At 42.8% G+C, this 12698-nt stretch overlaps 1 protein-coding gene across 2 annotated transcripts in view; it reads right to left on the reverse strand.

The window, feature by feature from the left end:
• POLA1 (DNA polymerase alpha 1, catalytic subunit) overlaps positions 1-12698 on the reverse strand; it is a 481679-nt gene that overhangs the window by 390740 nt on the left and 78241 nt on the right. For both annotated transcript variants that reach the window (XM_040338205.1, XM_040338204.1), the window contains exon 20: positions 5191-5366. In XM_040338205.1, the coding sequence (XP_040194139.1) occupies positions 5191-5366 (176 nt within the window). The remainder of the gene's footprint in view (positions 1-5190; positions 5367-12698) is intronic.

The raw sequence follows: 12698 nt of genomic DNA on the forward strand, positions 1-12698 counted from the left end.
GCAGACTTGAGCCTCATACACACTACTATTTTGAAGAAAAAAAAAAAGCTCAGGAGGAGCCTCTATACCATGGCCCTCCAGTTGTTCAGGAACTACAATTCCCATCATGCCTAGTCCTGTCTGAGCTTTACAATGCCTCATGGGATGTGTAGTTCTGCAACAGCTGGAGGGCCTTAGTTTGAAGATCCTTGCTCTATACTAACAATCTGATGTTAGTACAGCGATCTCCCTGCTGTTCTACTGTGTTCCGACATTGGCTTAGAGTGCTGATAGGGAGCTGGTCGGCAGACCTTTTTTGGTCATGACCCATAACAGGTAGCTGGCTGAATGACCAGATTCTGTTGGCCCGGATGCCATTACACATGGGCCAAATGTCGGCTGGTTTCAATTGAACAGGCTGATGCCGCACGACATCCGGCCCATGTCTATTAGGCTTTAAACTTCGTTAGAGAGGAGGCCTTTATTTCTGCTTTGATCGTGTCCTCAAAGAAATCACCAAACTTGGCTCTCGGCAAAGAAAATACACACACCAACTACCTGATTACAGAGATTGCAGTATTTTGAGATCGTGCATAAATACCTGCACTCAGAAGCATGTCAATTACACAAACTCTGATCCCTATATACATAAAGGAATATTCCCCAACATGGAGTTAAAACCCTTTTTCTAAAGAGGAATTTTTTGATGCTCTTTCCTCCTGTAGTGCCAACAACCACCCAGGTCCAGAAGGGATTTACAACCGGGTTTAATAAAGCATCCAAGGACACCTTAGCCCTCCCCTTTTCTGTAGGACTAGGAAACTTCACCTCCGATTCGTACCAATTCTCAAAACATGCACTTGAAGCACACATTACAGTCCTACCCAAACAAGGAAATTACATAACAAAAATTGTAGTAGCTTCCACTGAAAATCTCTGACCAACTTAGGCATTTAAATTTAAACCAAAATATTAGCCAATAGACTACAACTCCTGCTCCCAAGTCTATTATACACATGCCAAACAAGTTTTAACTCAGGAAAACCAGAAAGAGCGTTTTCCCCTGTGTCTTCTTGAAGTGGACACAAAGCTCATTGGCTCTCGTTACCATAAGCCTCAGAAATTAGCTGACTAATCCAACTAAAAATGGTGGATTCGGAAGTAGCCCGACCCTTATGATGTCATACAAGCAAACAAAACAGGGAATCAGACTGTTGACACAAAGCTGTACACCTCAAATTCAAATGACCCGAACATCAAGTGTGTATTGCCTACTGTTTATGTTTAGGAGTAGGACAAAACAAAAAGGCAACATACACTGTATCCGGATTCAAATGAAAAAAAACAAAGAAACCAAGTGAATAGAGGACTTGCGCCACCTTCACCTGGTGGAGAACCAGAATATGTTCCTTGCAGGAAAATGCAGCCAACTCCATGACCCTGCAAGCCAAAATAACAGCCACTAAATAGAGGAACAATCTGTGTGCCCTACTGAATAAAAGCAAAAAGGGTCACCCACAGCAGATAAATCACTGACATCCACAAGCATGGCAATGACAGTCCATGCCTTAGGGGTGCCAAATAAGATCCGAAAAAAGGAGAGAGAAAGATATGGGGAGAATATAACAAGTGCTGAATCAAAACACCTAGCGCATATCAAAGCACAAGGTTTCCCAGAAACACATGCACCAATAGCTTTATAACAGACTACTTCATTCTTAAATAATGTGCGTACCTTGGAGATTCTCATACGATTCGATTTTACACAAATGGATCTTCCCCCCCCCCCCCCCCCAGATAAAACTCGTAAAATTACCAGACCAAATATACAGTATTTAATTTCCTGTACAATAGGTCATAATAGACTACAATATCTGTCTCGTCCCCACCCTCCTTCCTCGCCTAGTTTGGGAGAATGCTATTCCAATCTGGTACATGTATTTGGCTCCTGAAGAAGAGGACTGTGTCATTGAAACAAATTGAGCCCTCAGAGGAAACCAACATCCTATGTTGGACATGCACTGCTTTCCTGGTGTAATGATGTATCAGGGCTGTTTTGGTTTTATTTTATTGTAATATTTTGGTATGGTTTTTACTGTATACAGTTGCGCCTCAAAAACGTAGTTTTAACAATTTTAAATATGAATAGGGATGTGCACTCTTAGCTAATGTAGAATTTATAACATTTTAAGAAGCACCTTCTTCGCAGCAGTAAAAATCATGGCTCTGAGCACCATCACGTCAGCTAAACATGATGAAATGTTTACATGATATCCTACTATCAGGGACGTTGTGGATGTTTTATATCAATACAGACAGCAGTGTGTAACATTATAGTAATATAAATATACCCATCTTTTATATAAGGGTGTAGGTAAGGGTTAATTTAACTGTCATTTTTATTTGGCATATAAGTAATATGTGTACCAGGTATTATTGAAATATCTCCAGGCATACAGAAGTTATGTGGGAACATACATTTCCCATTGATTTGCATGGGACTTTAAACAAAAACCCCGACCCTCACAAATGGGGGTAGTTAAGGGATAAATTAACTATCCTATAGTTTAAGTGGACATATAAGTAACATGTGACCAAGTGTTATCGAAATATGTACAGCCGTTTGGAAGTTATGAAGTAACATGTATTTCCCATAGAGTTGAATGGGACTTTAAAGAAAAACCCCGACCATGGCAAATGGGGGTGGGTAAGGGTTAAACCACCTATCCTATGTTTGTTGCTGACATATAAGTAACATGTGTGCCAAGTTTCATGTTAATATCTTTAGCCGTTTGGACGTGATGCTGGAACATACACACACTTGAGATAGATATATATATATATATATATATATATACATATACACACACACACACACACATATATATCTCAGCAGTGCACGCCACATTTAAATATCTATATGACAAAAGCGAACATGTGGTTACTATGTTCCCCTGTCACTGCATTCTAACTGCGAAAACCACCTTCAAAAAAAAAAACCTTTACCTTGAATTTGCAGAGGTCAAACAAATACAAGTATAACAATTTTTAAATTCCTGTGCAGGGTAAGAGTAATTTCAGGCTGAATTTAGTTCAATGTCCGGACCAATCTGTTCTAATGGAATATGTAGCTCTTACATTTAAAGAAGCTCTCAGTCTGTCATGTTCACTGTGAGCCAAGTGATGTATCATTTAAATTTCTCCCCTGTGCATTATTTCCAATGTAAAAGCAGCCTCTTCCATTATAAAGGTTGTTGTTTACAAGACTGGTCAGGTCAGTGAGCTGAATATAGACTTGTCAGCATATATTTTATATACTACAGACAATTTTGATTTTCAATGTTTTAAATATGACCTATCCAACGTTAGAAGCAGAGGTGCATTGTATCGTTAAATGGAATAGTTGTGGTGTCAGGTAATAAAAGGAAAAAAAGAAACACTAAAACGTGAAAACATTTTCTTTGACAAGAAATACTTAAAAACAAAAGAATGCCTGATAGTATAGCAAATGTGGCAAGGGCAGAAATGTTCTGCCTGCCTGCCCAACAGTGAACATTGCCAGCAGAGCCATTTCAGGCATGTGTAAGCCCTTGCCTGCAATTATCACCATTTTAATATTTACAAAGAATCAAATACACAGGGAGAAATCATAGGAATTTTGGCATACATGCGAGTTCCATATTACACCACAGTACAGGACACATGAGTTGAACCTTAGACCATAGGATATATGCTGCTACCTTCAGATGATTGGACATCTCCCCTCAGTGTACCTATATAAACCCACCCACACCAGGAGGCTTCAGTTCTTTAGCAAGCAGTAAGGAAATCACAAAAGAGTGGTGGGACCTGTGCCCTGTAATCCAAGATAAGTACAATAAAAGTCCTGCCATCTGAAAGCAGTATTAAAATTAAAAAAACTAAAATTGAATATATAGCAGTCTACCAATCATTAAGATGTGGTGGCAGTTTTATTTTTATTTATTTTTTCAGGCTTGTTTTTGCCTGCTGAGCTGGCCAGTAACACACCACCTGTTTTACAGTGCCCACAATCTGTATGAAGGAGCAGAGAGGCACCTTTGGACAGCATAAGGAAGAGAAGGGGATGTTAGATGTACTAGCAGATTTACATATATTAACAAAATTGAACCCAAACTCTAGTTACACAGGCAGCTACAGCAACAATTTTTATTTTGGGATAAAAGGTTTTACATGAGTGGATAAAAGCAGATTGTTCCAAGCACCCCTTGTCAGCAGTAACTGCTTTGTCTTAACACACTACTAGCTGGATCCAGTAAGAGTTAGACCTAACTCGGAATCTGCGCCGACCTAAGTTTAAGTGTATTCTCAAACAGAGATACACTTAAACCTATCTAAGATACGACGGCTTGCCCCGTCCTATTTTAGGGTGCAATATTTAGGCTGGCCGCTAGGTGGCGCTCCCATTGCGTTCGGCGTAGAATATGTAAATCACTAGATACGCCTATTCACGAACGTACGTCCGCCCGTCGCAGTAAAGATACGCCGTTTCCGTAAGCGATAGGCCGCCTAAAGATAAACATGCCCCCTAGGTGGCGTAGCCAATGTTAAGTATGGCCCGTCGATCCCGCATCGAAATTTGAAAATTTTACGTCGTTTGCGCAAGTTGTCCGTGAATAGGGCTGGACGTAATTAACGTCCACGTCGAAACCAATATGTCCGTGCGGCGTACTTAGCCGCAATGCACACTGGGATATGTACAGGGACGGCGCATTATCCATTCTTAAAAAACTTCAATCACGTCGGGTCACACTTCATATACATAAAACACGCCCTTGACATCCTCATTTGAATTAGGCGCGCTTACGCCGGTCCCATTTACGCTACGCCGCCGTAACTTTGCAGGCAAGTACTTTGTGAATACAGTACTTGCCTTGCAAACTTACGGCGGCGTAGTGTAAATGCCATACGCTATGCCGCCGCAACTATGCGCCCGCCATCCTGAATCCAGCTATACATTTACAAGACCATATGCTGGAAAAAAAAAAAAATTGTCATAATAAAGGTTTGCTTGTAGGTTTAATACAGCTTTATTTGTACAGTACATGACACCTCAAGCTATAATGGGGTGGGCAAATTAAATTACAAACACACACACACACACACACACGCACACACTTAATTGCCATTTTAAAAGGAGTTTAGTTTAAAATCGTTATACCCTTTTCATACCTGTAAGCACTGCGAATGTTTTCTGGAGGAAATCCAAAACGTTCAGTTTTTAGTATATGATGGACCAATTCAGACAAGTGATAGCTTTTACACCGGATTAGCTCTTTTGCAGATATCTGAATGTCACAGATGATGCGTCCACAGGCTGCATTTTTCTCAGCAAAACCACTACGGCCCTATAAAGTGAAAATACAGTGATTTTAAAAGAACACATCCAAGGAAATTTTAATCTGTAGCACAACAATACATTCAAAAAATAAATAAACGACAGCAAAAAATAAAAATCACCACGACACCCACATCTATTTTGATTTTATGCAACACTGGTGCACTGCAATCTAAATCAAAATTGCAAGCACAGCAGAACTCACTAAGGCTTGGTTCACATATTATTATAAAAAATGTATATGGCGCCAACAGTTTAGGCAGCGCTTTACAACACAAAAAAGGGAGACAAATAGTTATAATAAAAAAAATACTATAGGATGAAGAGGGCCCTGCTCAGAAGAGTTTACAATTCAATAGGGTGGGGCAGGTGGTACAAAAGGCTGTAACTATGGGAAATGAGCTGATGGAAGTGGTAAAAGATTAGTTGAAGACGCGACTGGCTTGCCTGAAGAGATGCGTTTTCAGGGATCGCCTGAAAGTAGTAAGTGCGTAGGGGATAGCTGGACAGGTTAAGGTAGCGAGTTCCAGAGGATGGGAGAGGTTCTGGAGAAATCTTGGGAGATAAGCATGGTTGGAGGAGACGAGGGAGCTTGAGAGTAAGCGGCCTTGAGAAAAAGCGGCATACATGTGTGTTCCATATATGCGAATAGGATGTGGCTTTAAAAATCGCATCCGATTCGCACATGTGAATCAGACCAGATTTCAACGGAGCCAGTTCATACTGCTGCAGTCCATTTCTAAAAAGGGTCCTTGGCGATTTTTGGGTCCAGTTTAGGTACAAATTCAGGTAAAAATGTGCACCTGAATCAGTGACCAAAACCGCACCCAACTCCTGACTGCAAACCTAGCCTTGTGAAAAGATGGACAGAAATGCTTAATTTTAGATGAAAATTGGGATATACACTTTAAATGCCTGTACCAATCTTTTACATTTTACCAAAAACTGGATATTATATAGTGCTTGTGTTCACTATAAATTCACCAAAGTGTATCCCCCCCCCCCCCCCCCCCCAAAAAAAAAAAATATTTTAAAAACCTCCGTGCAAATATTTTGTGACAAATAAAAATTGCAACACACTGTGAAAGCCTGGTTGAAGGTCCGGCAGACGCTGCGAACCTTGCTGGAAAAAAGACTCCCACGCGCGGGAGTGACGTAATCGTGGCTCCGGCCACTCACAGCACCGAAGCCGCGAACCCAGAAGAAATGCAGAAGGCAAAATGTCAGCTCCCTCGGCGTGGACTGGGATCAGATGACAATGCCTCATTCTAAGGTGATTATTTCATAATGAGATAGCTGCATACTAGCTCATTATGCTTTTGCTTTACAGGTGTGTTTTTGGGGTATACAATCGCTTCAAATTTCAGAATTGGGCAGGGTGGCAAGTAGTTAAAGTGATTGTAAGGGAATTTACATCCCAATCCTCCTCTTCAGGGGTCCCCAATTGGCGCTCCTCCCTCATGTGCTAACTTTCTATAGGGGCACTCATGTGGGCTCAATCCTTTAAGATCCTGCCCAAACTCCTCTACCCATTACGCACAGTGCCAATTCCTATCCCCTCTACCTTTTTCACATCCATACAAAAACAGATTTAGAGATACAGTATCTCACAAAAGTGAGTACACTCCTCACATGTAAAATAAAAATTATAATTTTTTTTTTATTACTTTTTCATGTGACAACACTGAAGAAATTCCACTTTGCTACAATGTAAAGTAGTGAGTGTACAGCTTGTATAACAGTGTAAATTTGCTGTCCCCTCAAAATAACTCAACACATTAATGTCTAAACCGCTGGAAACAAAAGTGAGTACACCCCTAAGTCAAAATAGCCATTTTCCCTCCCCTGAGAATTGTTGCTCTACATAAAGATGGCCTAGGCTATAAGAAGATTGCCAAGACCCTGAAACTGAGCTGCAGCATGTTGGCCAAGACCAAACAGCGGTTTAACAGGAAAAGTTCCACTCAGAACAGGCCTCGCCATGGTCGATCAAAGAAGTTGAGTGCACATGCCGAGCGTCATATCCAGAGGTTGTCTTTGGGAAATTGCAGCAATGCTGGCAGCACACATGCGTCTGAGGTTGAAGGGGGGGGGGGGGGGGGGGGGTCAGCCTGTCAGTGCTTAGACCATACGCCTTAAACTGCATCAAATTGGTCTGCATGACTGTCATCCCAGAAGGAAGACTCTTCTAAAGACGATGCACAAGCCTGCAGTTTTCTGAAGACAAGCAAACTAAGGACATGGATTACTGAAACCATGTCCCATAGTCTGGCGAGACCAAGATAAACGTATTTGTTTCAGATGATGTCAAGCGTGTGTGGCGGCAACCAGGTGAGGAGTACAAAGCAAAGTGTGTCTTGCCTACAGTCAAGCATTGTGGTGGGAGTATTGGGGTCTGCACAAGTCCTGTCGGCACTGGGGAGCTACAGTTCATTGAGGGAACCATGAATGCCAACATGTACGGTGACATGCTGAAGCAGAGCATGATCCCCCCTCCCTTTAGTATTCCAATATTATAAGGACCCCAAACACCCCTCCAAGATGACCACTGCCTTGCTAAAGAAGCTGAGGGTAAAAAGTGAAGAACTGGCCAAGCATGTCTTCAGACCTAAACCCTATGGAGCAGATGTAGGCAACCTCAGCTCTCCAGCTGTGGTAAAACTACAAATCCCATCATGCCTCTAGTAGTAAAGCCTGCCATTGTCTTGCAATGTCTCATGGGACTTGTAGTTTCACCACAGCTGGAGGGCCGAGGTTGCCTACCCCTGCTACAGCATCTGTGGGGAATTCTCAAACGGAAGGTTGAGAAGCACAAGGTCTCCAACATGCACCAGCTTTGATGTCATCCTGGAGGAGTGGAAGAGGACTGCAGTGGCAACCTGTGAGGCTCTGGTGAACTCCATGCCCAAGAGGGTTAAGGCAGAGCTGGAAAAGAATGGTGGCCACAGAAAATATTGACACTTTGGACTCAATTAAAATGTGAGGGGTGTACTCACTTTTGTGAGATACTGCATTATTTGGGATGCTAAACCACCCAGATGTGCCCTGCACATCCTAAATAGGCATCACAAACAAGGTGGAGTGGGTCTTGCCCTATCCCCCCACCATCTGGAGTCAATATTAGCACCTAAAGCTTGTTCATGTTATATTTTTTCTCTAGACTAGTTATCCTATAATGCAGGGGTCATCAACCTCCGGGCTGCGGACCAGTACCGGTCCGTGGCCTGTTGTCGAGCGGGCCGCCATCAGAGCAGGAGGTGAGCCCTGTTGCGGACTGCAGTATAGTTAGCAGCCTGTATGTCCTGTGTGTATTCGGTCATTTCTCCCGAGCGGTCGACAATGTCAGCCTATTCGCAAGGCAGGGGGCGGAAAGGCTACAGATCGTGACAGAGCGAGAGCTGCCAAACTTATATTAACAAGCGGGCGATTGCCCACTTGTTATTATAAAGAGTCTCTCGCTTTCTGTTACGATCTGCAGCCGTCCCGTCCCCTGCCTTGCTAATAGGCTGACATTGTCGACCGCTCGGGAGAAATGACAGAATACACACAGGACATACAGGCTGCTAACTATTCTGCGGTCCGCCACAGGGCTCACCTCTTGCTGAAGCATGAGGGAATAGACATAGGTTGCAGGGGGGCAGCGATTAAAATTGGCACTATGCAGGGAGTATTGTGATTGGAGGGGGGTGCATAACTGCAGGGAGGACTGTGATTATCTCCATACCTCCGCATACTTTTCTTGTTGGTTTTGTGTTGAAAGTGTGAGATCTTCCATATTATTTATCTCTTCCACTTTATGAAGCCAACCTCCAACTGTAGGAGGTAGCGTGTTTTTCCACCTAAGTGGAATACATGCTTTGGCCGTATTTACTAAATGTCGTAAGATAGATTGTTTATATTTAACAGGTATATTCATAACATGTAGTAAAAAAAAAGGCTGGGTCCTCCGGTATCCTGTAGTCTGTAAATATTTGACTAATGTTCCGTACCTCTGTCAATATTATTTTATCAGTTTATATATAAAATTACAAGAATTGACCCTATACAAAACACACACACACACACACACACACACATATATATATATATATTATATATATATATATATATATATATATATATTTTACACACACACACACACACTATATATATATATATATATATATATATATATATATATATATATATATATATATATATATATATATATATATATATATATATATATATATATATATATATATATATATATATATATATATATATATATATATTACACATACATACACACACACACACACACACACACACACACACATATATATATATATATATATATATATATATATATATATATATATATATTTTACACACACACACACTATATTATATATATATATATATATATATATATATATATATATATATATATATATATATATATATATATATTACACATACATACACACACACACACACACACACACACACACACACACACACACACACACACACACACACACACATATATATATATATATATATATATATATATATTTTACACACACACACACACACTATATTATATATATATATATATATATATATATATATATATATATATATATATATATATATATATATATATATATATTACACATACATACACACACACACACACACACACACACACACATACATACACACACACATACATACACACACACATACATACACACACACATACATACATACACACACACATACATACACACACACACCCCCACACCTCCCTTTAATCCCATATCTTCCCTAAAGTATAATAAAAAAAAAAAAAATGTGCTTTATATTCACTTATAAAACACACACACACACACACACACACGAGATGTTGCGATTATAGTATAAATAATCCAACTTTCCCCCCAAAAATGTAAAGGTGGGGGGGAGCTAGGTTATGAAAACAGAAACAATTTTACTCACTCCAACATAGCTAAACAGTGGTAGAATTTCCTTTAACCCAATTTAGAAACTTAGATGAATGACCAAACGGACCAAGTATGAGAAAATAGAATTTTTGTACTCACCGTAAAATCCATTTCTCTGGAGTTCATGGACGGACACAGCAGCTTTGACCTTAGGGTTATGTACCTTTTTTCTAGGAGAGACTAGGCAGACAAAAACAGCACTTTTAGTGTTAAAAACACTTCTCAGTACAGCACCTCCCATGGGGGCGTGTCCCCCGGGTACATCCCACTCTCTGGAAGCATCCAGCCTCAGTTCGTAGACAAGCAGTACAAACAAAGGAGGGGTGGGTGCTGTGTCCGTCCATGAATTTAGAGAAATGGATTTTACGGTGAGTACAAAAATCCTATTTTCTCTTTCGTTCATGGACGGACACAGCAGCTTTGACCTTAGGGACGTCCCCAAGCAGTGTCAACAATTTTGAGGGGTGGGAAAAAAAACACAGCAAACCAGGTTTCACCCCAAACAAACCAGAGTTCCTCAACGGAGGAACTTCAACCTTAAACTGCCGCCTATAAAACCTTGCGGCCAAAGGAGGCATCCGAAGATGCACTCACATCCACCTTATAAAATTTTGAGAAGGTGTGGATTGACGACCAGGTCGCCGCCTTACAAATCTGTAAGACAGGACGCTTGATGACGGAAAGCCCAAGAGGCACCAATCGCCCTGGTCGAATGCGCCGTGACCTGAAAGGAAGGCGCCCGCCCCTTTAGAGCATAGGACTGGAGCACGACTTGTCTGATCCATCTAGAAATGGTGGCAGATGAGACCGCCAGACCTTTTTTAGGACCAGTCACCGAGACGAACAGTGAGTCCGACCTCCGAAACTGAGCTGTAGCAGACAAGTACACCCGTAGGGCTCGAACCACGTCCAATGACTGTAAAGTGGTCTCCTTCGGATTTTTCGGCTGAGGGCATAAGGACGGAAGAACAATGTCCTCATTAATGTGAAAGGCCGAAACAACCTTAGGAAGGAATGATGGCTGCGGTCACAGCACCACCTTATCCTTATGGATGACCAAGTAGGGAGCCTTGCAAGACAAGGCCGCCAGTTCAGATACTCGTCTGACCGAAGTAATTGCCACCAGGAAAACCACCTTCTGAGACAGAGTCAACAAGGGGATCTTCCGAACGTCCTCAAACGGAGCTTCTTGAAGCGCCGAAAGAACTTAAATCAAGTTCCATGGAGGTAGCGGAGGACGCACAGGAGGGGCCACATGCCGGACCCCCTGCACAACGGACGCACACAAAAAGAGTGCGATGCTAAGAGTCGTTGAAAGTAGACCGCTAGAGCCAAGATCTGACTCTTCACCGTACTCAAGGCTAGAGCCTGATCCACTCCCCGCTGTAAAAACAGCAAAATTCGCGACACCACGTATGTACGAGGGTGCCACTTCATCTCTTCACACAGAGATGTAGGCCCTCCATGTACGATGGTAAATCTTTTGTGAAGTGGACTTCTGTGCCCGTAGCATGGTAGAAATCACCGGGCCCGACAGGCCTCAGTCCTTCAACACCTGGCTCTCAACAGCCATGCCGTCAAAGCCAGCGACTGTAAAGCAGGGTGAAAGATAGGACCTTGTGACAGCAGGTCTTCTCTCAGGGGTAGACGCCAAGAAACGTCTGCCACCAGCCGCACCAGGTCCGCGTACCAGGGACGGCGCGGCCAATCCGGGGCGATCAGGATTGTTGGTATCCCCTCGGCTTCCAACCTGCGTAGCAGGCGAGGAAGAAGCTGCAGGGGAGGGAAGGCGTATATCAGGCGGTAGGGACCCCAAGGCGCTACCAGCGCGTCTGACGCGTCCGCCCACGGATCCCTCAATCTGGTAACAAATCGTGACACCTTCCGATTGGGACGGGATGCTAGAAGGTCCACGTCTGGAGTGCCCCATTTCTGGCACAGAGTCTGAAACACCTCCATGTGTAGCAACCATTCCCCTTGGTCCAGCTTTTGGTGACTTAGATAGTCAGCTTGCCAATTCAGCACCCCCGGAATGTACACTGCCGACAGAGCTGGAACGTAGCTTTCGGCCCACCGGTGGATGTGCGCGACTTCTGTCACCGCAGCCGAGCTTCGTGTGCACCCCTGATTGACGTATGCCACGGCCGTGGCGTTGTCGGACTGGATTCTAAGCGGTCCGCCTTGTAGGCCCAGAGACCACTTGGAGAGACACAGCTTGATCGCTCGGAGCTCCAGTACATTGATCGAAAGACGGGACTCCTCCTGAGTCCAACGCCCCTGGGCTGACTGGACACCCCAGATGCCCGGCATCCGTTGTGATCACTGTCCAGTGACACGGCAGGAACGATTTTCCG

The sequence above is a fragment of the Rana temporaria genome, chromosome 2 (genome assembly GCF_905171775.1).
Source record: "Rana temporaria chromosome 2, aRanTem1.1, whole genome shotgun sequence".
Taxonomy (NCBI): domain Eukaryota; kingdom Metazoa; phylum Chordata; class Amphibia; order Anura; family Ranidae; genus Rana; species Rana temporaria.